The 20,323-nt window shown below is 40.2% G+C and overlaps 1 protein-coding gene across 4 annotated transcripts in view; it reads left to right on the forward strand.

The window, feature by feature from the left end:
• Window positions 1-20,323, forward strand: part of TBC1D4 (TBC1 domain family member 4) — a 162,818-nt gene that overhangs the window by 110,038 nt on the left and 32,457 nt on the right. For 3 of the 4 annotated variants that reach the window (XM_075918883.1, XM_075918886.1, XM_075918885.1), the window contains exons 9-11: window positions 10,061-10,135; window positions 11,295-11,521; window positions 13,475-13,612. In XM_075918883.1, the coding sequence (XP_075774998.1) occupies window positions 10,061-10,135; window positions 11,295-11,521; window positions 13,475-13,612 (440 nt within the window). The remainder of the gene's footprint in view (window positions 1-10,060; window positions 10,136-11,294; window positions 11,522-13,474; window positions 13,613-20,323) is intronic. The other variant, XM_075918884.1, reaches the window with a different exon arrangement.

Consider the following 20,323-nt stretch of genomic DNA (forward strand, 5'->3'; position numbering starts at 1 on the left):
GTAGCTGATCACCAGACAGGCTGGCTTCAGGGACTGATTCCTTTTTCACTCACTCTCCACTCACTCACTCTAACTTTTTAAGCAGAGTTAAGGCAGTTCAGATTTTGAAATGGGTTTCAGTTGAAATGGGATTCGGGCAATGCCAAATAAGTCTCCTAGTATAATGTAAGTGGCAACTGGCAATTTGAGATTTCTCTTACTGCATCTTTCTGTACTGCATACTTGGGTGATAGATTCTACTTAAACAAACCATAAGGATTAGCGAAGATAAGCCTTTTTCTAGCAACATCCAACACAGCAAATGGCTTGGGAATTTACATGTGTTGTACTTAAAGAATTGCATGAGATCTTTTTCAGGAGGATAAGGCAAAATGCCACATTTATTGGTAGTATATCATTATTGGATTATATGCAGGGCTCGACAAATAATGCAATCTACTCGCCCGTGGCGAATAGATTGCAACCCGGAAAAGCCGGATTCGGGCAATCTGCGCATGTGCAGAATGATCGGCGCATGCGCAGATTGCTGGACAGCGGGGCTCGCCGCACTTCGGCGAGCCCTGATTATATGCATACAATATACTATACTCATGCACTCTCACACACCATCTTGCCATTGCTTAGTTACCAATTTGTTGTTCCTCTTTACTTCACTGGCCAGATGAGAGAGTTGGGGAGGGAAAGTGATGAGTTGGGCTTCTGTCAGTCTGGATTGATGTTGATAAGGCAAGACCCGGGTCCCATGCCAAACACCCCACAATTATAGGAGCTTCCCTCTCATGTAAATCTATGCACTGTAGTTGTGTCAGTTAGTTCTTAATTAGAGCTGTGGTTCCTTCTTCTGAGAGTTGTCCCCAATGCTGCTACATTCATCTTCTAAGATGTTGTTTGCATTTAACTCCAATTCTGCTTCAAAAGAGGATGCTTGCTTCTGACTATATGTCCGGTCCTTTCATAATGAGCCCATTTGACCGTTTCTTAGTTTCTTTGGGTTTGGGTCTTATTCTTCCCCTTTTCAACTGTTAATCCTTCCAAATTGTTACCTTCCCGTGAACAACCGTGAAGGTGCTTTCCTTTCATGCCTCATTCATCCATGCCTCATTCATGAAGAACAGAACCACTTTCAAGTCCAAGGAGTAAGAGATCTATTCTACTTTTAGCACAAAGACATTTTTCTTACCTTGATTATTTGTAAGGACTAGAACATTATAAAAAGGCTTAACACAAAGTTTCTATATAACAGAAAGACCTGATACAAACTTTCTATAAAACATTATGAGAAGTCTACATTATAAGGCTAATACAAAGTTTCTGTATGAAGCTTACACATAGTTTCCATAAGACATTATAATACAAAGTTTCTGAGACATAATAAAATGAGTAATATAAACTTTCTATAAAACATAATACTATTTATTTACACTTGTTAAATCACACTTCTACTAAAATGCATAAATAGAGTCTTGTAGAATGATGCACTGAAAAGATGATTCACATTGTTCTTCATTCATAGCCACATCTTCATCCACATCATTTTTTCCCAATATGCAGTTTTCCTTATGATGTTTTGTTCTTACAGGTAGGCCTTGCATTTTTCTTCTTGCACTGCTTACACTTGACACTTTACTTTTTTTTACCCAGATTCATTCTTTCAACTGGAAGCCATGACAATTTTTCTGTGGCAAAAGTGTAAGGGAATAGAAGAAGCGATGTGTGTGCTGAATAATGTCTTCCCTCTTCCTTTCCAGTACACTCCTCGGTTGCTTTTTATTCTGCCTCTGTCCTTCCCTACATATTGTCTCTCTACATATTGTTAGACCATAGAATCATAGGACTGGAGGTCATCGAGTCCAGCCCCCTGTCCAAAGCAGGACCAACCCCAACTAAATCATCCCAGCCAGGGCTTTGTCAAGCCAGGACTTAAAAACCTCTTGGGATGGAGATTCCACCTCCTTCCTAGGTAACCCATTCTTCACCACTCTCATAGTGAAATAGTTTTTCCTAATATCCAACCTAGATCCACTCCCTCCTTTCCCTCCCCCCGTTGTAACTTGAGACCATTGCTCCTTGTTCTGCCATCCATCACTACTGAGAACAGCCTCTCCCCATCCTCTTTGAAACCTCCCTTCAGGAAGTAAAGGCTGCTATCAAATCTCCCCTCACCCTTCTCTTCTGCAGACTAAATAAGCCCAAATTCCTCAGCCTCTCCTCGTAGATCAAGTGCTCCAACCCCCTAATCATTTTGGTTGCCTTCCACTGAACACTCTCCAATGTGTCCACATCTTTTCTGTAGTTGGGGGCCCAGAATTGGATGCAATATTCCAGATGTGTCCTCACTAGTGCCAAATAAAGGGGAATAATCACTTCTCTAGATCTGCTGGCAATGCTCCTCCTAATGCAACCTAATATACCATTAGCCTTCTTGACTACAAGGGCACACTGTTGACTCATATCCAGCTTCTCATCCACTGTAATCCCCAGGTCCTTTTCTGCTGAACTGCTGCCTAGCCAGTTGGTCCCCAGTCTGTAACAATGCTTTGGATTCTTCCATCCCAGTGCAGGACTCTGCACTTGTCCTTGTTGAATCTCATCAGAGTTCTTTTGGTCCAATTCTCTAACCTGTCTAGGTCATTCTGGACCCTATCCCTGCCCTCTAATATATCTACCTCTCCCCCTAGCTTAGTGTCATCCACAAACTTGCTGAGGGTGCACTCCATCCCCTCATCCAGATCATGAATGAAGATGTTGAATAAAACCATGTCTTAATTAACTTTGCTGTGCTTGGACCAAGTCCACTGTAAGCACAGAACAAAAACAATCCTATCCAGCCCTACTATCCATGTTTTAGCATATGTTAGCTTGCTAAGAAATTGAAAGCCCAGACTAGACAGATTAGAGACATCATTCATTTTCATAAGACTGTAAGACTGTGTCTAGACTACATCCCCCTTTCGACAAAGGGATGTAAATTAGACACTTCGAAATTGCAAATGAAGCGGAGATTTAAATATCCTGCATTTCATTTCCATAATCACGTCATGGCGCTCTTTGGAAAAAATGAGGTTTACAGGATCTTTTGAAAAAGCCTGCCATTTTTGAAAGAACCGCATCTAGACCGTTGTTTTACTTTCGAAATGGTGCTTTTTTGAAAGAGCACCATGATGCAGTTATGCAAATGAGGCGTGGGATATTTAAATCCTTGCTTCATTTGCAATTTCGAAGTGTCTACTTTACATCCCTCTGTCAAAAGAGGGATGTAGTCTAGACGCAGCCTAAGTGTATGTATATCATGTTTGTGGTTAGATTTAATTGTAACTGTTCTTTTTAAATGAGATATTTAGTGTTGATTTAAAATCTGATTTAAATTTAAAAGTCCGTTTTTAAAACATTGTTTTTTATCCATTCCTCAGCTTTGTTTTCTGGCTGTCTGCTCTTTTGAGTGGGGATATAACTCTCTCCTTTCTCAATGGAGTATTTCTAGGTGGAACAACAGTTCCCTGCATCTATTGTGTCATTCTAGGTTAAAGACAGGCTGCATTAAGCAAACTTCTCCTGCCCACTATTCACTATTAACAGAGTGATTGCCAAGAGTTACCACATAGCACTTCCTCTGCAAGCCTGTTTTATTCTTAAGGTAAAAGTGCTGCAGAAAAAAAACATTGAAATCCATAAAAAAGTACACATATACTAATAAGATCACCACAGATCATCCCAATCCTAATATAGGCTCTGACAAGAGCAGTCTTTAAAAATATCACCTGCATTGTGGTTTCACATTCATCACAGCTGTAGTGCAGAACAAACAGCTTAATGACATGTTCAGTCCACCCTTTGTATAGTACAGGGGTCCTTGATCTGGAGCTTCCAGGAGAGGGTAATTAGCAGAGAATTGAGTTCTGTCCCCAGGGCATAACTTCAAAAGGATGGATTCAGAGTCCATCATTTGCATCCCTCTCACTCTCAGGTATTTCTGAGGCAATCCTCATTACACATGTTGTCCCCAAAAGTCCTTTGAAGTTCCTCATGTCTCCCAGAAATTACATTAATCCTGTCTTCCTGCTAAAGAAGTTCCTGTCCGCCCCGCCCCTATTTGCCTCCCACCCCCGAGAAGCCCCACTACCTACCTCAAGTGAAAATGGAGGTAGTGTCGGCTTCCCGGGGATGGACAGAAGTCCCGCAGCTTAGCACCACTTCCGGCGATTCCGGAAGTAGCGCTAGCTGCTCTGCCGGGTGTACTGCGGGAGGGAGCATCGGCTCCCTGCGCCGCACAGGAGGGGTGAGTCATCCCTGGGGGAGGCGTGCGCGCAGGGTTTCCCTGCGCCGGGGAGGGAGTCGGCCCTGGGGCAGGCGAGCGCGGGGTTTCCCTGCGCCGGGGGGGGGGGGGGTCGGCCCTGGGGCAGGCTCGTGCAGGGTTTCCCTGCGCTGGGTGGGGGTCAGCCCCCGGGGCAGGCACGTGCTGGTTTCCCTCTGGGGGCGAGGGAATCCTGGGAGGAGGCAGACACAGGGGACTCTTTGCCTCCACTGGCACCCCACTCCCCAGCCCCCACTCCCCAGCCACAGAACTTTGTCTCCACTCCCTGTCGCCACTCTCCTAACTCTGTCCCCACTCCGCTGTCCCCAGCCACAGAATTCTGTTCCCCACTCCCCAAACTCTGTCCCCACTCTCCTGTCCCCAGCCACAGAATTCTGTTCCCACTCCCCTGTTCCCAGCTACAGAACTCTGTCCCTATTCCTGTCCCCACTGGCACCCTGTCCCTAGCTGCAGAAACCTGTCCCCACTGGCACTCTGTCCCCTGCTGCAGAACCCTGTCCCCTGCCCTCCCAGCACCCTCTTCCCTCTCCCCTGCCCCCAGCCGCAGAACTCTGTCCCCACAAAATGTATAATTGTAAATGCTTCATTTTAGATTTAAGTAGCGTGAATAAAAAACAGACCATTTATTTCATAACAATAAACACGTGATTTTAATGTTATACATCGCATAATTTAAAAATAAACTGTTTATTAGAGTGTGTAAGTAAGGGCTGGGGATAGCAAATGATGGACAGGAAGAGAATAGAAAGGGGCGGGGCTTTAAGAAAGGGCAGGGCTTCAAGAAAGGGGCAGGACGGTAGATCTTCACCTGTTCGGAGATTTAAAAAGTGATCTTGGGCGTAACAAGGTTGGAGACCACTGGATTAAGACATTGATAAAACACTCAAACAACACAGTAAGAACAGGATTGCAAACAGCTACTTGCCCAGTTAGTCCGATTGGCATCAATGGCACTACTTGAGTAAGTGCTCACTAATGTCAATGAAGTATTTACTTCCAACCCTAAACAGGACACCTATTTGCTTTGTTAAAAATCTCAAAAGGATGCCTCTTTCTCTTTTGCTTACTTAGCTGAAATGTGCTTTAATTTGCTAGGACTGCACTGAAAACAAGCTGAGGCTTCATAGCTGTGCATCTCAGAAAACTAAATATAACCCGTGTTTGACCTCAAACCTCATAAATAGTCACCGTTTTGTTTCAGACCAATTCCACAAGCCAAATACACAGAGAAGGACTGGAACTTAACTTCATTCACATGTTTAATTATTATGCTAATGGTCTGAACCAGGATAAAGGATTGTTCGCACACTGTCTTCCACCTTTTAAGGACTTAACCGAACAGTGGAAGTGCTAATGGTTCTTAACAGCCTCTTCTAACTATCTGAACTATCTACACACTGTCTGTCTTTTTCTTCCTCCCCTCCCCTTTTTCTTTCTTCCCCCTCCCCTTCCTTTCCTTATTTATTCTTGGATCTGGACTTCTTATACTCCAGTCATCTGAAGAAGTGGGCTGTGCCCACAAAAGCTCATGATACCATCTACATATTTTGTTAGCCTTTAAGGTGCTATTATAGTATTTGTTGTTTAAGTTTTTTCTCATAAATAGTTAGTGAATTTTGTTCCCATTTTCCCATACCAGATGAAGAAAACAAAGTTTTGTTCTGTTTTGTTTTGTTTCTGGCCTCGAAGTGTAGTATTTACAGTAGTTAGATTTCTTGAATGTCAAAAGCATAACAGGAGCTTTCCCTAAACTAAAATCATGTGTTTAAGTTATTGCATATTGACATCTTTTACGTGTTATGCTCCTAAAGAGAGAGATGCTTCAGGGCCAGCATTCCTTTCTCTTGGTAACAGGCTTTAGCAGGTAAAGAATGCATCCAGGAAACTAGCACTGATTTTCAAGACTAAAGCTCTGGCAGGAAAAAGTAACCTGGGGAAATTCTTAATGTTGTTGACATTGTAAAACATTACCTAGGCTTGTGTCTACAAGAGGAGCTACTATGCCTTCTTTATAACTAGAAGACTTACCTGGATTGCTCGGGACCTTTAGTGCAGGCGCCAGGCAGTGTGTGTGGGGAGGATGCACGAGTCAGGGTTGGGGAGTGAGGGGCTCAGGGTAGGGAATGGGGGGGTAGGAGTCAGGACATGGGGTTGGGAAGTGTGGGGGGCCTCAGGGTAGGGGGAGGAGGCCATGCAACCAGTCTTGCCTGCCTCTCCTTGGGTCTGACATTGGGTGGGGACAGATGTTGGGGGAGGGAAGGGCACAGCTGGCCCTCGGGAGGAGCACTGGTGCTCCGCAGGGGGAGAGTAGCTTTGTATTATTATAGAACTTATGGAACCAGTCAGTGACCAGGACCCATTGTTCTAGGTGCTACACAGCAAGTACAAAATGACTGTCCCAAAAATCTTGCAATCCAAGAATAGACCAATATAGTCAGATCAGATTGTGGGGCTCTTTTTTTAAATCCCCCATGAGACACTATCGATTAGCAGAAGCTGTAGTCTCTCAGCACGCCAGCAGCCTAATCACTGTGACATTTATGCAGCCGTCACAGAGAAAGGAGCCTTTTGAAAATGAGTTAGTTTTGTGGGTATGTACAGGGTACCCCTCTCAGGTATGAAAATCAGCATGGGAGAAAGCAAATGGGTTTGCTTTTATGTGTCTGATCAAGTATCAAAGTAGAAGGCTTCAGGAGCTGGGGATGTCCCTTTCTAACAGATAATAAAACAATGTAACATAATGTATTCTGCAAGCCTGTTTCAGCCAAAGGGTTGCAGTGTTCACTGGCCAATTTCAGTAAAGACGGTTATGTTGTAACTGACTAGAAAGCAGAATTGCAGAAAAGAATGTGAGAATCATAGAGGATTTTTGATAGTGTGATACTGTTGCAAAAAACACAAGTGTCATTCTTAGTATGTTAATGGAGTGTCATGTAGTTAATTGTTTGTTATTGCATGGTAGGTAGCTGTTTTGCTCTGCTTGGCACTGGTGAGGCCTCCTCTGGAGGGCTGTGCCAAGCATTTGGCTGGCACTATAAAAACGATGTGGACAAACTGATAGAAGTCCAGAGGAGAGCAATACAAATGTACAAGTTTAGAAAACATACCATAGGAGAAAGTATGGAATCATTAGTTGTATTTACTTTAAAGATGAGAAGGCTGAGTGGGGACATAAGTTTTCAAAGAAGTAGAGGTGTTGTTATAGAGACGACAATGATCAATTGTTCTTTGTGTCCACTGAAAGTAGGACCAAAAGTAATTGACTTTCAAGCAAGGGAGATTTTGGTTCGATATTAAGAAAAACATCTAATTATGTAAAGATGCTTAAGCCCTGGAACAAACTAGGGATGACTATCCAATAAGCAAATGCTTATTGGATAGTCAGTCGAATAGCTGATTTCCCCCCCCCCCCCACCCTTGCTGCCTTTGTCAGATAGAGGTAGCAAAGGAAGGGGAAAGAGGGTATTTCCAATGGCAGTGCTGTACAGCTGTACCCCAGCTCAGCTGTTTGGCGACATCCCCTTTGGAATGCTGAGGTGACGTTGAACCTGGGATCAACTGTGCGGTACTGCCACGTGTGGAGCCTGAGGTCAGCTGGGGAGTCCCCAGCTGATCCCAGCTCTGCGTGGCATTTCAGATTCGCAGCATAGCATGGAGCCTGGGCATGGAGCCCTGTGCTGTCGCTTTGAAATGCACAAGAGCCCCCGCTGAGGACTCTTGTGCATTTCAAAGCTGGCACGCCACATGCAGCCCGGAGTCAGCAGGAATTCCCGCTGGCCCCAGGCTGCATGTGGAGTTTTGCATTCCTTCTTTGAAATGTACAAGACAAATACATGTCAAGGGTGGTCTTGATCTATTTGGCCCTCCTGTAGAGGGGAGATGGACTACTTAACCCCTTGAGGTCTCTTCCAGCCTTATAGTTTCAAGATTCTGTGCTCCAATATATCATGCTAACACCAAGGCTATGTCTAGACTACGCTGAAGTTTTGAAAGAATTTGCATATCTTCTTCCGATCTCATTTTCGAAAGTGAAAGTAGTCGGGATGCGGTTTTTTCCAGCAATCCTCTCCTCCCCCCCCCCTTTTTTTTTTTTTCAAAAAGCCGCTATTCCGCAAAAGTGAGGAAGAAGATATGCAAATTCCCGTGAAATTTGCATGTCCTCTTTCGAAACTTCATCATAACCTAGATGAGCCCCAACTGTAAATGGTGTGTAGAAGACAAGAAAAATACCTTCCACAGATGTAGATAGAATCACTTACCCCCAGGAAAAAGTGGTTGACCTGTAAAATTTGTAGGTCTCGGATACCAAATTCCCTCTAATAAATCTATCATTCTCAAAACAGCATTTGAAGAGTCATGGAATTTAGGAATGTTAACATTTATTTATTCAAGTAACTGTGTAACCACTGGATTTTTTCAGTGGTTACACACTGCCTCTTCCCCTTCCCCCTCAAAGCTGTTCCCTCAGGTAGGCAGCTCATAGGCAATATGTGTGGTGAGCCAGCTTAAAAGCCAGCTCTGGTGCTCACTGGCTCTGCCCGCTCCTGCCCTCCCCCCCCCCCCCGCCCCTCTTCCCATGCAGCCATGCTTACTAAACAATAGAATGAGGTGTAGTCTGGTTGTACCAGAGGGTTGTTGAGCTGGGAACGAGGGAGGAAGCCCCGTATGATAAGAGTCTACTTCTGGTAAGATGTGAGAGGGTGGGAACACAGTCTAATAAACTTGAGGAACTATAGAGTGTTTTGTCAAAAAGGGAAAGATCATTTTGGAAAGACATGGGGACAGGAGACAGGTCTCAGAAACATCTTTATCTTTAGAATGGAGATTCTGTGGATTTCAATGGAAAGAATCCCATTAAAAATCGTATCCCGCTTCTGGTAACTGTTTTGGTTGTGATGGATCATTTATTTCGATTTCAGAACAACTAAGTTGCTAATCAGTACATGTACTGATTTCAGGGAGATAAGGCACAAGTATGTCCTTATTTGGAGCATATCCTCATTTGATCCTTACTGTGATCAGGGCCTCTTCCTAATGTTTGTATTTTTCCCTTAAGGGGATAGCATTTCTCACGCAGAAATTCTTTCTTGCCTCTGGTAAGAAATAACTTACTTTCCCTTGTTTAAAAACCTTGACATGGAAGCAGGCAGTTCTTTTTACTTGAACAGATTTTTGTGCTTCAAAATCTTTCCCCCCCTTTTTTTTACTGTAGAAAGAGACCAGTGATGATTTTCCAATAATGGAAAGGGCTTGATGGACTATAGATCTTGCTATGTAGCTCTGAAATGATGAAACTATACTACATAGCTATAAACATTTGATAAGACTATACATTTGAGGCATAGTCTGGGTGTAGCCATGCTGTATTGGAATGTTAAAAATATATGTGGTGTATGTGTATAAACATTTTATAACTTCTATTTTATAAGCCATGAATGCCATCAAAATGTAAGATAAAATTTCACATTTTTTTTCTTGTGACTGTGACTACCTTTAATTTAAATCATTGCATAGCATGCTAATTAAAAATTCATTGAATGTATTTGATGCTCTGAAATCAAAGGATAGATTGAATTTGATAAAGATGCATAGTACAGGCATTTACTATGTGGGCTTTTTATGTAGCAACTCTCTCTTTACCTGAAGGAGCACTGTTATTTTTTCCAGTCTTCTTTTAAACAATTTATTTATTCTTCTTATTATGAAGAACAAAACTCAGAATAAAATGGAACACTCTCATTCCTGCAGGGAGCCAGCAGAATGCGAGGCCGTCTGGGCAGTATGGATAGCTTTGAACGCTGCAGCAGCTTGGCTTCTGATAAGGTATGTAACAAAATTCAGTAAAACGGGAATGTGCAATAGCTAATGCTGAAGCAGTAATACAGCAGCTCTCCTGTCTTGATTTCAAGGTGGCCACATAGAGAACACATGCATTTTGCAAAGTTCAAATAAGATGCATCTATATTGGAGTATAATCCTCCCTCATCATTGTATGTATCTTATTTCAGTTTTCTAAACAACATTCTTGTTAAAACTCGAACTTAAAGAAAACCTTGTTCTTCTTCATTTATGCTGGCTGTTTAAAAATAAACTTCACCTAGCTTGCTTTTATGAGCAAATAAAATAAGGGAATTTCTAGTCTGTTTCTGTTTCATAATTTTTCTAAGTGATATTTAAACTAAAACCAAGCCCAATTTAAAAAATACATTACTTTTTTCAAGTAAAAAAGCTTGTGTTTTCCATTTGCAAATTGTGGACACAAAACTAACAGTGGTCCTTGTTAAAATATGTATATAAAGGTATTGTAATACAAATTATTTGTTGTTGTTCAATGAAAGAACTTGATTTTTTTAACTAGTTGAAAACCCCATGTATAATGCCAGTTTTGTTCACTTTCATTTTTATTTCCTGTCTTTAATGTCTTTCCTTTTACTTCATACAACATTTGAATGAATGATAGTTTTTCCCAAGAGAAGGAAGATACATAACAGCTTTTATTATTTGATTTTCCTGCCGCTGTTACTCAGAATTTGTCAGTGTAATAATAATCTCTTTTCCAGGATATTGCTTTGACAGTACAGGAAATATGTTCATGATATGTCGCGGAAGCTAATATAAACCTAGCTTTGGCTTTGATTGTTTTCCATACCTTCTTTTTCCTGAAAGAGCTGGAAGTCTAGCAGTTGCAATTGTTAGTAACAAGAGGGTGTTCAAGAGAGGAATGACTGGTCTATTGTGAATGCTTTGTGTACACCCTCTTTTTGTTGTTTTTAAAAAGGACATTGTTGTTTCAGAGCTCATTATCAAAGGATGTCTGGTGTTTTGTTGCGCAGTTGATAATTAGCATACAATAGGCCATGACCAAGAAGGGGAGAGGTTTCAGTCCTTTTAGACCCATGATGAACTGTACGATTTGTTCAGTTATGTTACCAGTTCTACAGTGCAGAGGGGAAAACCTGACTCCTATCTGATTTCCTTTCAGGACTGTTCACCAGGAGATTCTCCTCCAGCCACTCCTCCAGCTTCCCCTGTGTCCTCGGTCTGGCAGCCATTTCCCGAAGAGGACTCTGATTCTCCTCAGTTTAGAAGGCGTGCGCACACTTTCAGCCATCCACCATCCAGTTCCAAGAGAAGGATTACTTTCCAGGACGGGAGATCCCAGAGTGTTAAGTCTCCTCTTCTGAGACAAAATTCTGTAGAACAGAGCAGGTGAGTTTGGGCACTCAAATCTGTACAAGAAGATTTTCTCATAAGGAAAAATTGAATGAAATGAAAAATATAAATGAGGCTTGTGAATTTAAGCTACAATTGCTAATGTTCGCAATGTTTGTTTGTATGGTAGTCAGAATTTTCCAAATAATTACATTCGGAAATTTTCTCCACAGCTTGTACTTATTGCTGTAAAACCATTTATACATGGATGATAGATAATTATGCAAAGAGTCAGTTGTTATCTTAGCTCTGCGGTCTTTGGCAAAAGACACAAACTTTTTGGCCATGTCTGCGCTAGAGTAATTTAGGGGTGGGAAATTCCCCTCAGGTCAGCTTCGTGGGTGGCCACACCACTGGAAGCTATAATGTGGGCAAGGTCTAGTGCCATTTTCAGCCACCAGGTCAGTGAAACCTCTTGAGGAAAGGATTGTAGGAATTATTCTACTATTTGTACCATATTGTAAGACTCTTCAGCTATATTTAACTTTTTGAGAGCGATAGGATGTTCAAGTTTCATAGTACTTTTTTCCAAATGTCTCCCTTTTAATGTCCATTCCTTTTGCTGTAGAGATCTTTTGCTCCAGCTAGCATGGCTGGGGATGCTTCTTCCATTGGATATAATCATTGAATCATCATTTTGGTCAGGAGTCATCACAGTTCTTTTTCAGTTCTTGGATACTTGTTTACTTTCCTCACATCCAGGAATAGGCATGCAAACTCAACATCACTGTCTTTATTTGCTTGCTCCGATTCCAGACTCTCAGATTCTCTTACCTGGGAACATTCTTGCACAACCCCTGACTTGGCTTCTACATTTTAAGCAATACATTTTTAAAAATACTGTTGGGTGAAACTGTAGCCCTTCTCTCCTCCCCCCCCCCCCCCCCCAACCATTGAATATACTTATTAAAATGAGGAGGTTAACACCACAAGTGACTCTATCATAATGTAATAACTTGGAGAGAGAGAGAGAGAGGGAGAGAAAGAAAGAGAAGTGGGGGAGGGCAGGAAAAGGAAGCTTTTGAAATGAGTTCATTGTAATGTTATCCCTGTGTTTTGGCAGATAATTTTAGGGGTTTTTTCACCAACCAAGATGATGGTATGTGCAAACAGGAAACCCTTAGCAATTAGTATTTTAAAACATGCTGACTTGACTGCTTTATAACAGTCTTCAGAAACTGACTTAAGTTGCATGATCCGCAAGCTTCCAGTCAAAACAACCACTTCACAACAACTTAATCTTAGCTCATTTTTCCTTTCTGCTGCAGGATGAGTAATCAACTGGAAATATTTATATCAAAGCAACTGAAGTGATTGTAATATGTCTGCAGATGGGTGTTTATTTTTTTCTTAATTATTTAAATGTTTTATGTGATCTTCCTTGTAACTTGTAGGATTTACATTTTCCAATTTTTTTTTGAAATTGTGTTGAGTAGTTAAGTAGAAATTTCTACAATAATCTTTCATTGAATTTTCTCAAAAGTTTTCACACTTAAATATTTTGAGAACATATCCATCTTAAACATCTGTATACTGTGTTTGCTTTCCTGGTTCATTTCCACTCTGCTCATTTTTTGTTTTGTTTTGTTTTATGCATCGGAGCAAGTTTTGCTATAAAATGAGAACCGCTGAAGTATATTGTAAAAACTATATATGTCTCTGTCTTGTTTAGATTAACTAAAACTAAAGAAATAATAGATCTTCTTGGTTGTGTATCTTCAGTTTCATTTCAGTGTCTCTTTAATTTCATCATATAATGCAATAATTTGATTATTTTAGGCCTATTTTTGCCCCAATCTATATCCTATATAATTCTGTTGAGTTGCTTGACTGATTGCATTCCAAAGACAGTATCTTGTCCAGTATTTATAATTACTGCAGATATTTTAATTGTATCTAAATGTGCTAAATACAACACTTGCTACATTTTGTGCTATTGCCTGCACTCAGTCCTGTGTCTACAGCTCGACAACGATTTCATAGCGAGAGTGGACTTCCTTCTTCCTTCTCTGCCCCCTCTTTCCTGAAAAGCTTTTACCAGAACTCAGGCAGGCTGCTCCAGCAGTCAGAAAATGACCTTTCCAAGAGGTGAGAGAGCATCTTATGCCTGCAGTGCAGAGTGTTCTTCAGTGCAGATGGCTTACGACATGGAGTTGTCAATTCAGTGGCATTTTGGTGTTTTTAAACATGTCACGTCTCATGCTAACGTTTTTCTAACAGTTTTCTAAATAGTTGATCTGAATTGATGAACTGACTAAAGTAAACAGGCATGTCTGATTTCATGGGGTAACCACACATGGTTACAATTGTAGTAGTGCTGCAAAATTACTATGCTGATTTGTAATACCAGTACGTACAACTTTTTGTGAGCATTTCACCAACTAATTTCTCCTTTCCGTGCTATGTGGGACAGCAGGGAAAGTGTCAGTATGTGTGGCTAACCACTAACATGAATTATTCTGCAAAACTTGAAAAGAGAGTCATGAAACATGCACATTATGCTAGTCTCTTGTTAACATGTAGCCTTGATATGTGATAGGGAAGGGGGGTACATTGTTGCTAACAATGTTTCATTTAGTAATTAATCAAGTCAGTCACTGCTACATGCTTCACAAACTTATCATGGCCCTAAAGGGCTTACAATCTAAAGGAGGCAAAAAGAGGATGATGTGGGAAGGACTTTCCAATGCAGTGGTGAAAAAGGCCATATATAGATAGACCAGACAAACAAAACCTTAAGCTTGGAAGCATAGTCCCTGATTCAGGAGAGAGAGAGGAGTGGGGGAGAGCAGGAAAAGAAATTTAAGGAAATTCTGAAATGCTTTCTTGCATCAGAACTGTAGTGATTGAGATGTTGGTTGTGCACTCTTGATTCCATGATTTTTGTGGCTGCTTTTTAAAGCTGACTTTCATTCTTCTCCCAGTCTCCTGTCTTCCAGTCAGCCATTTGTGAATTCCACTATTTCCTGGCTTTTCTTCTGTCACCCTGCAGACTGTTGCAACAACTGCTGATTCCCCTTGATCTGGGAAAGAAACCATTCTCCTGTTGGTACCAAGACAGGGGCTCATAGTCCTGACTGTCCATCTCCTACCTTCCTCGGCTGCATAGACACCAGTGTCTGTCAATTGTTTATTGTCAAATCCTGATTTGAAATTTGCCAGTCTGCAGGCTAACTGTTGATGCATAAATGTCCAGTCATGTGATGCACAAGTGGAAGTGGCTTTTAAAGTTTTTGGGAGATCAGAAAGTACACGGGAGGAATATTTCCTTCTAATAAACTTGCAATTACTCCATTTACATCTACTATATATTTGAGAGAGAATGCCTGCGTCTGTCTGTGTGTTCAAGAATTCCTCCTAAATGGTAAGAGCTAGGAACACCAAATTCGCTATGCAGCTTCCTCTTTATCACTTAAACCAAGGAAAGGGTTTGTGCCAGGTAAATGGGTTGTGCCCGGAATGGGTTGGCATCTCATAAAACCATACAGAAAAGAGACAGAATCACCAGGCAGGTGAAAGGAGCTGTCTGGGAGTGTGCCCCACCTACTCCGTCCAGGACTGCCCCAGTCCAAGTCTCCCACCCTCCAGGATGCACTATAGAGAGAATTTGGGAGGGGCTTAACTCTCTCTGCCCCCTCCTGATTCATATGGGGACATTGCTGGCTGCTCCCCTTTGTCAGGGAGCCAGGGGAGAGTATATAGTTTGCTGCATTCCTCACTCTGTCTGGAAAGTGTGCAGGGGGAACGATGCACCCCTCCCCCAGCTGTGCCCACTATAGCTGCAGCAGCAATGGAGAGGCACTTCTCACCTGGCCCCAAGCTGCTACGATGAGAGAGGGCTGGGGTAATCCTCTCTCACTGGGGCAGCTTGTATCCTCAGCCCCATCCCAGAACAATGATTTAAATGAAGAAAACCAAAAATTAATTGAGTTAAGGACCTGAGCACCATCAGGTAAATCTTCTAGTTAGAGTCCCTTTTCCACAGATAAGCAACATGTCTAGTTGCTTATCTATGCAGTTTCTATAGAAAGAAACCCTGATCCTGACTAGGGCCTCATGATACTGAATACATTGCCACCATTTTATCTTGGTTTACTCCATCACAGAGTTTTCCAGTAATCTACAGATCACGTTAATTAAAGAAGGAAGTGCCCTCTTCTCATAGACTCAGAATCCTACCTCTGTTTCAACTGCGGTAGATAGATTTAGGATTTACAACTTCATTAAATAATAGCTGTCACAATCTTTTATCCTCCATCTACATTTAGTTAATGCTGCGAAGGAGTTTCTATAAATCCCACAATTCTACCACAAACTGGAAGTATTTGTTTATCAAGTATTTATCAAGTATTTGTATGATAGGTAAGGTTATTTGAATATAAACAGCATTGCAGGTCTTTCCATGATTTACTAAGGATAAGTATGTCTGTTTCCAAGATTGGGGATGAGTGAATACTAATTACAGAGCAAGATATGGTCACTGAGTTTTTATTTTGCTATTATACTATGGGCCAGAATCTGATCTCAATAATACCAGTGCAAAAATCTTCATTGACGTCAGTGAAGTTATTTCTCATTTACACTAGTCCTAGACCAGAATGTGACCCTCTGTTTCAAAATCTGTTTTTGTTAAATGCTGCTTTAAAGAATCCATTAGATAATGATCTTGTGCCTGATAGGGTTTTTTTTTTAAAAAAAAAAAAATCAATTTAGTGGTTAATTCTAACAGGGATGGCTGTCTGGTTTTATTTATTATATAGATAGTGGGGGAAATTGAAAAGGTTATTAGAAAATTCTGTACTAATGATGTTTTATCTGTATTACTTTGAACTCTGCAAAACAGTTCACAGCCTGTTCTTTTTAATCCCCTCCTTTTTTGATCTGTGTGTTTGTGAAAATGAGAGTTGATGCAGTTTAAACTGAATGATGATAAAGTAGCTAGCGATCAACAGTTGTCCAAACCTTCAGTTCTATGTAATTTGGCTTGGTCTAAAGAGAATTAATTGCATCATCCAAACGGTGTTCTCTTCCTAGATTAGATCCTCTCTAATTCACATTGCACATATGTTACTGAAACTATGGTACCATGTCATCAGGTTGAGGCATAAGAAAGGAAGTTCACATGTTTCTTGTGGTTTAATTTTTTTTTTGTTAGTTTTTTGTTTTGTTTCTAGACAGTGTGCGGACTTACTTTTTTTCACTGAGATGGCAAGAAATGTCACATTTAATGTATCAGTTCTTTGAAAGGCAAACAGTTGTAGATTTTGTTTTGTTCGTTAATTTTAATTTCACAAACTTGGCTGTTTAGTAAGTGAGATCAATTTGGCTATTCAGGAATGTTGCAGAGATCAATATTTTTCAAGTGTATTTTTGCACACTAAGAAAATACAGTACCCTCTGCCATTGTTTTTGGAACCTTTGGTAGAATATTCACAACACCTAATGTAGATGTTACTGGGAAAATTCTTGTTAGTCTTCCCCTTGTGTAATTTTGAGATTACAAGTAAATTGTATGTGGCTTGATTTTGTGTGTGGCGTGCACTACTGATAGTTCTATTGCAGATCTTGATGGGCAAAGTAGTGTGTATCAGCTTTATTTTCCGCTGAGCTAATTTTAACCCCTATGTTTGATTTATAGTGCTTGGATCAGTTTTTCTAATACTATAAGCACCAGTTAAACTGTACAAGTGTTGAGTAAAAACTTAAACTGTGCGGCCATTTTTAAATGGAACCAAAGTCAGAATTAAAGATACACAAATGTGATCATCTGAGTATCTTTGTTTTTCACATTTTCATTGCTATACCAGTGGTTAATTTTTTTTTATTTTTGGAAAGTTGTACTAAGGTGTTGGAGGTCTAATGTCTGTTTCCCACAACAAACCTATTATTTCTTAGCTGAACAATGTATATTCTTTGTGAAAGTATCTCAGTGAGAATTATTGGCTTTTATCAAGAAACGTTTTGTGTGTATTAAGCGCTTTGGGCCGGATTTTAAAAGGCATGTAGGCACCTTGTGAGATGTTTCAAAAGCACCTTGACAACTAACACCACCCCTGCTTTGGATGATCTCACTAAGCAACTGAATAACTTTAAAAAGTCTAGCCCTTTTAGAATAAAATGTGCTATGTTTTTAGAAGTACTATATTAAAATTAAGTCATTAGGATTATCCTTTCATCCTTCTCTTCTTATTCTGGCATACTGCAAACTTGGTTTCATTAGAAGACTAAGGTAAGGCTCTTTAGACTTTTCCCATTATCACCAGAATTTGTTTTAGTTTTATAGCACTAGTTCCTGAACAAGAATGAACACTCACAACTCTGCCTTAGTCAATGGAAGTTGCTAGTGCTCAGAACCTGGTAGAATATGTAAATATTTTTCTTGCAGTGGTAAACTGCTTTCTGCCCAAGTACAAATAGAGGGTGGGATTTAGACATAGAGCTCTTTTTCGTTACAATCATTTTCAGGTGTTGTTAATGTGGGTGTGGGGGTGTTTTTAACTGATGGCTTAAAATAACCCTTTTGAAGCTTGAAAGCAAAATCCGGTTCTTAGTTGAAATCTTGTTTCCTTCATCTCAGGAACCTTTGGTTTGTTGTTGTAGGGTTGCTTTTTTCTGTACAAGATATGAATAATTAAATGGACTTTGCAACAAGGAAGGAAGCTGGTTCCAATTTAGAGCTCGCCAGTATAAGTTGTGTCCTAGTTGCAACATGCTACTTTACCTGTTGTGTATTTTAACTGGGTACAGGGAGTTACCCATGTTTAAATTCTAGTTAGTGTGCTTTCCAAATCTTTGAAATATTTCATTTCTAACAGTAAACTATTATTGTGCTAGCAACTAAGAAAAGCAAAAACGTTTAGGAGCAATCTCTGAACAAAAGAGCAGAAAAATCATCTTTCAGAATATAGATAACTGACAGAAAATAGACCCAAAAGAGAGATTCAAACTGGTCCCTTTTCTTGGCCGCTACCCTGAAAGAGGAATGCGTTATTTCTTAAATATATAGTCCTATGCCATCCCAAGTCACAAGAATTTAAATTTCATGCGGTCATTTGTACTGGATTTGGGATTGCTTGTCCATTTAGTTTTCAAACTGAAAAGCAGGTTCTGTATTTGCCCAACTGCCATTTAGTTAGTTCCATCGAAGAAAAGGAGAAGTTGAAGTGAAAGCAAATGTAAGAGCATGCAAATCTTGATAGGAACAGCAAGAGAAAAGAGTTACTCTTTGATCGGCCTTAATGAAGGGATTTGAGACAAAAAATGTCAGATAAGTATTGTAATTCAATGTGATCTTATTAGTTGGAGGAGCAATCTTGGGAAGATACTTTAAAGATGTGTTTTGAAAGTAAGCTTTAGTTAAGAGGACAGTTTGTATTAGCTGTTAAGTGAAAATAAGCAGTAGTTACAAAGTGTCACAGGTAACAGCTTTCTCAAGAAGCTATCTAGTTTTCAACATAACATGAACTGTCGCATGTAGTATCGAACACTAAGAGATGGCAGGTATACTTGTGTATTTTACTATAATGTAGTTGTAGTTTACTAAAATGAGAAAATGGATTATTGATCCTTGAGACAGATACTTGAACATTTTCTCATAAACATGTCTTAAAGCTCTGGTTAGAATTCTATGTTCTATTTCTACAAGATACTTTGACTTTAGTTCTGGTTGTTGAAGAGTTAAAGTACAAACTGATAAATGTCTGAGGCATTTCATTGTGTTTTTAGTTCTGTTTTGGGGGTTATATAGATTCAAATAGTTTCAGTATTAAGGATCAATACTGCAACTTTGAGCAGCTTTACTCAGAATGATCATTCTTATTTAGAAATGAGCTGTGACAAGAGTGTCTGGTAGAAACAGAATATAGAATACTGTACTGTGTATTAACCAGAGCTTTAAGACCTGCTTTATGGAAAAACGTTTTAGCAGGCAATGACTAAACACATCCAAATATGCTTCACTTGGCTAGAAGCTTAGTTTGTACTTGTTAGACACAGAAGGGATCATAATAAGCAAAATTTAAAGCCGTTTTTCTTGAGGCCAGAAAGAGTTGATTTATTTTACTTAGTTACATTTGAGGAATCTCTTTGCATGACTTCTTGGTCAAGAACTTTATGTAGAAAGCTTTACTGTAAGAATGTAGAAAAAATGTTCAGGTGCCACAATAGCATCCAAGTTTTTAATTCAGATATTTGCAGTACTTCTCAACCTTTTCCTTTCTAGTGATTCTGTCAGATACTACCTAGGTATGTTTGGAAAATTAAATGTATTTTCATTGCTTATACAGTTTCCTGAGAGCCTAAATGAGGGTGGGTTGTCAATATTATATAATGTGCATTTGCAGTTTTTCTGGTGCATGTGTTATGATACAATGAAAAAAACTGCAGGGAGAGAGAGGGTAGGGAAGGCATGCCATAGCATTTGAAGCAATTATAAAATACCTCCTCTCTAAACAGCTTGTTTTTAATTAACACAGAAAAATGCAAAAAAATCTTTTTTTATCCTTATGAAAAGCTTCTTCTTAACAGATGCTTATTCACTGGGCATAATCTGCTCACACTTTTTATGATCAGGGATATTAGTAGAAGCTATATAAGGTTTCCTGCATGTAGAAATGTTTGCCTTGTAGGGCCCAGTGGTGCCCTTCTGTGTTAAAGCCTTCAGAGACTTTTTTGAAGGTTCCCTCCCGTCAGGTAGACATGCAGTTTGGTTGATCAGAGTTGAGAATTATGCTTCCCAACTCTGGGAGCTGCAAAAAGCTGGTGCTTCACTTCAGCATGCTGGTGGCTGCCCTGTCTCTG

The sequence above is a fragment of the Pelodiscus sinensis genome, chromosome 1 (genome assembly GCF_049634645.1).
Source record: "Pelodiscus sinensis isolate JC-2024 chromosome 1, ASM4963464v1, whole genome shotgun sequence".
In the NCBI taxonomy this organism is placed as follows: Eukaryota; Metazoa; Chordata; order Testudines; family Trionychidae; genus Pelodiscus; species Pelodiscus sinensis.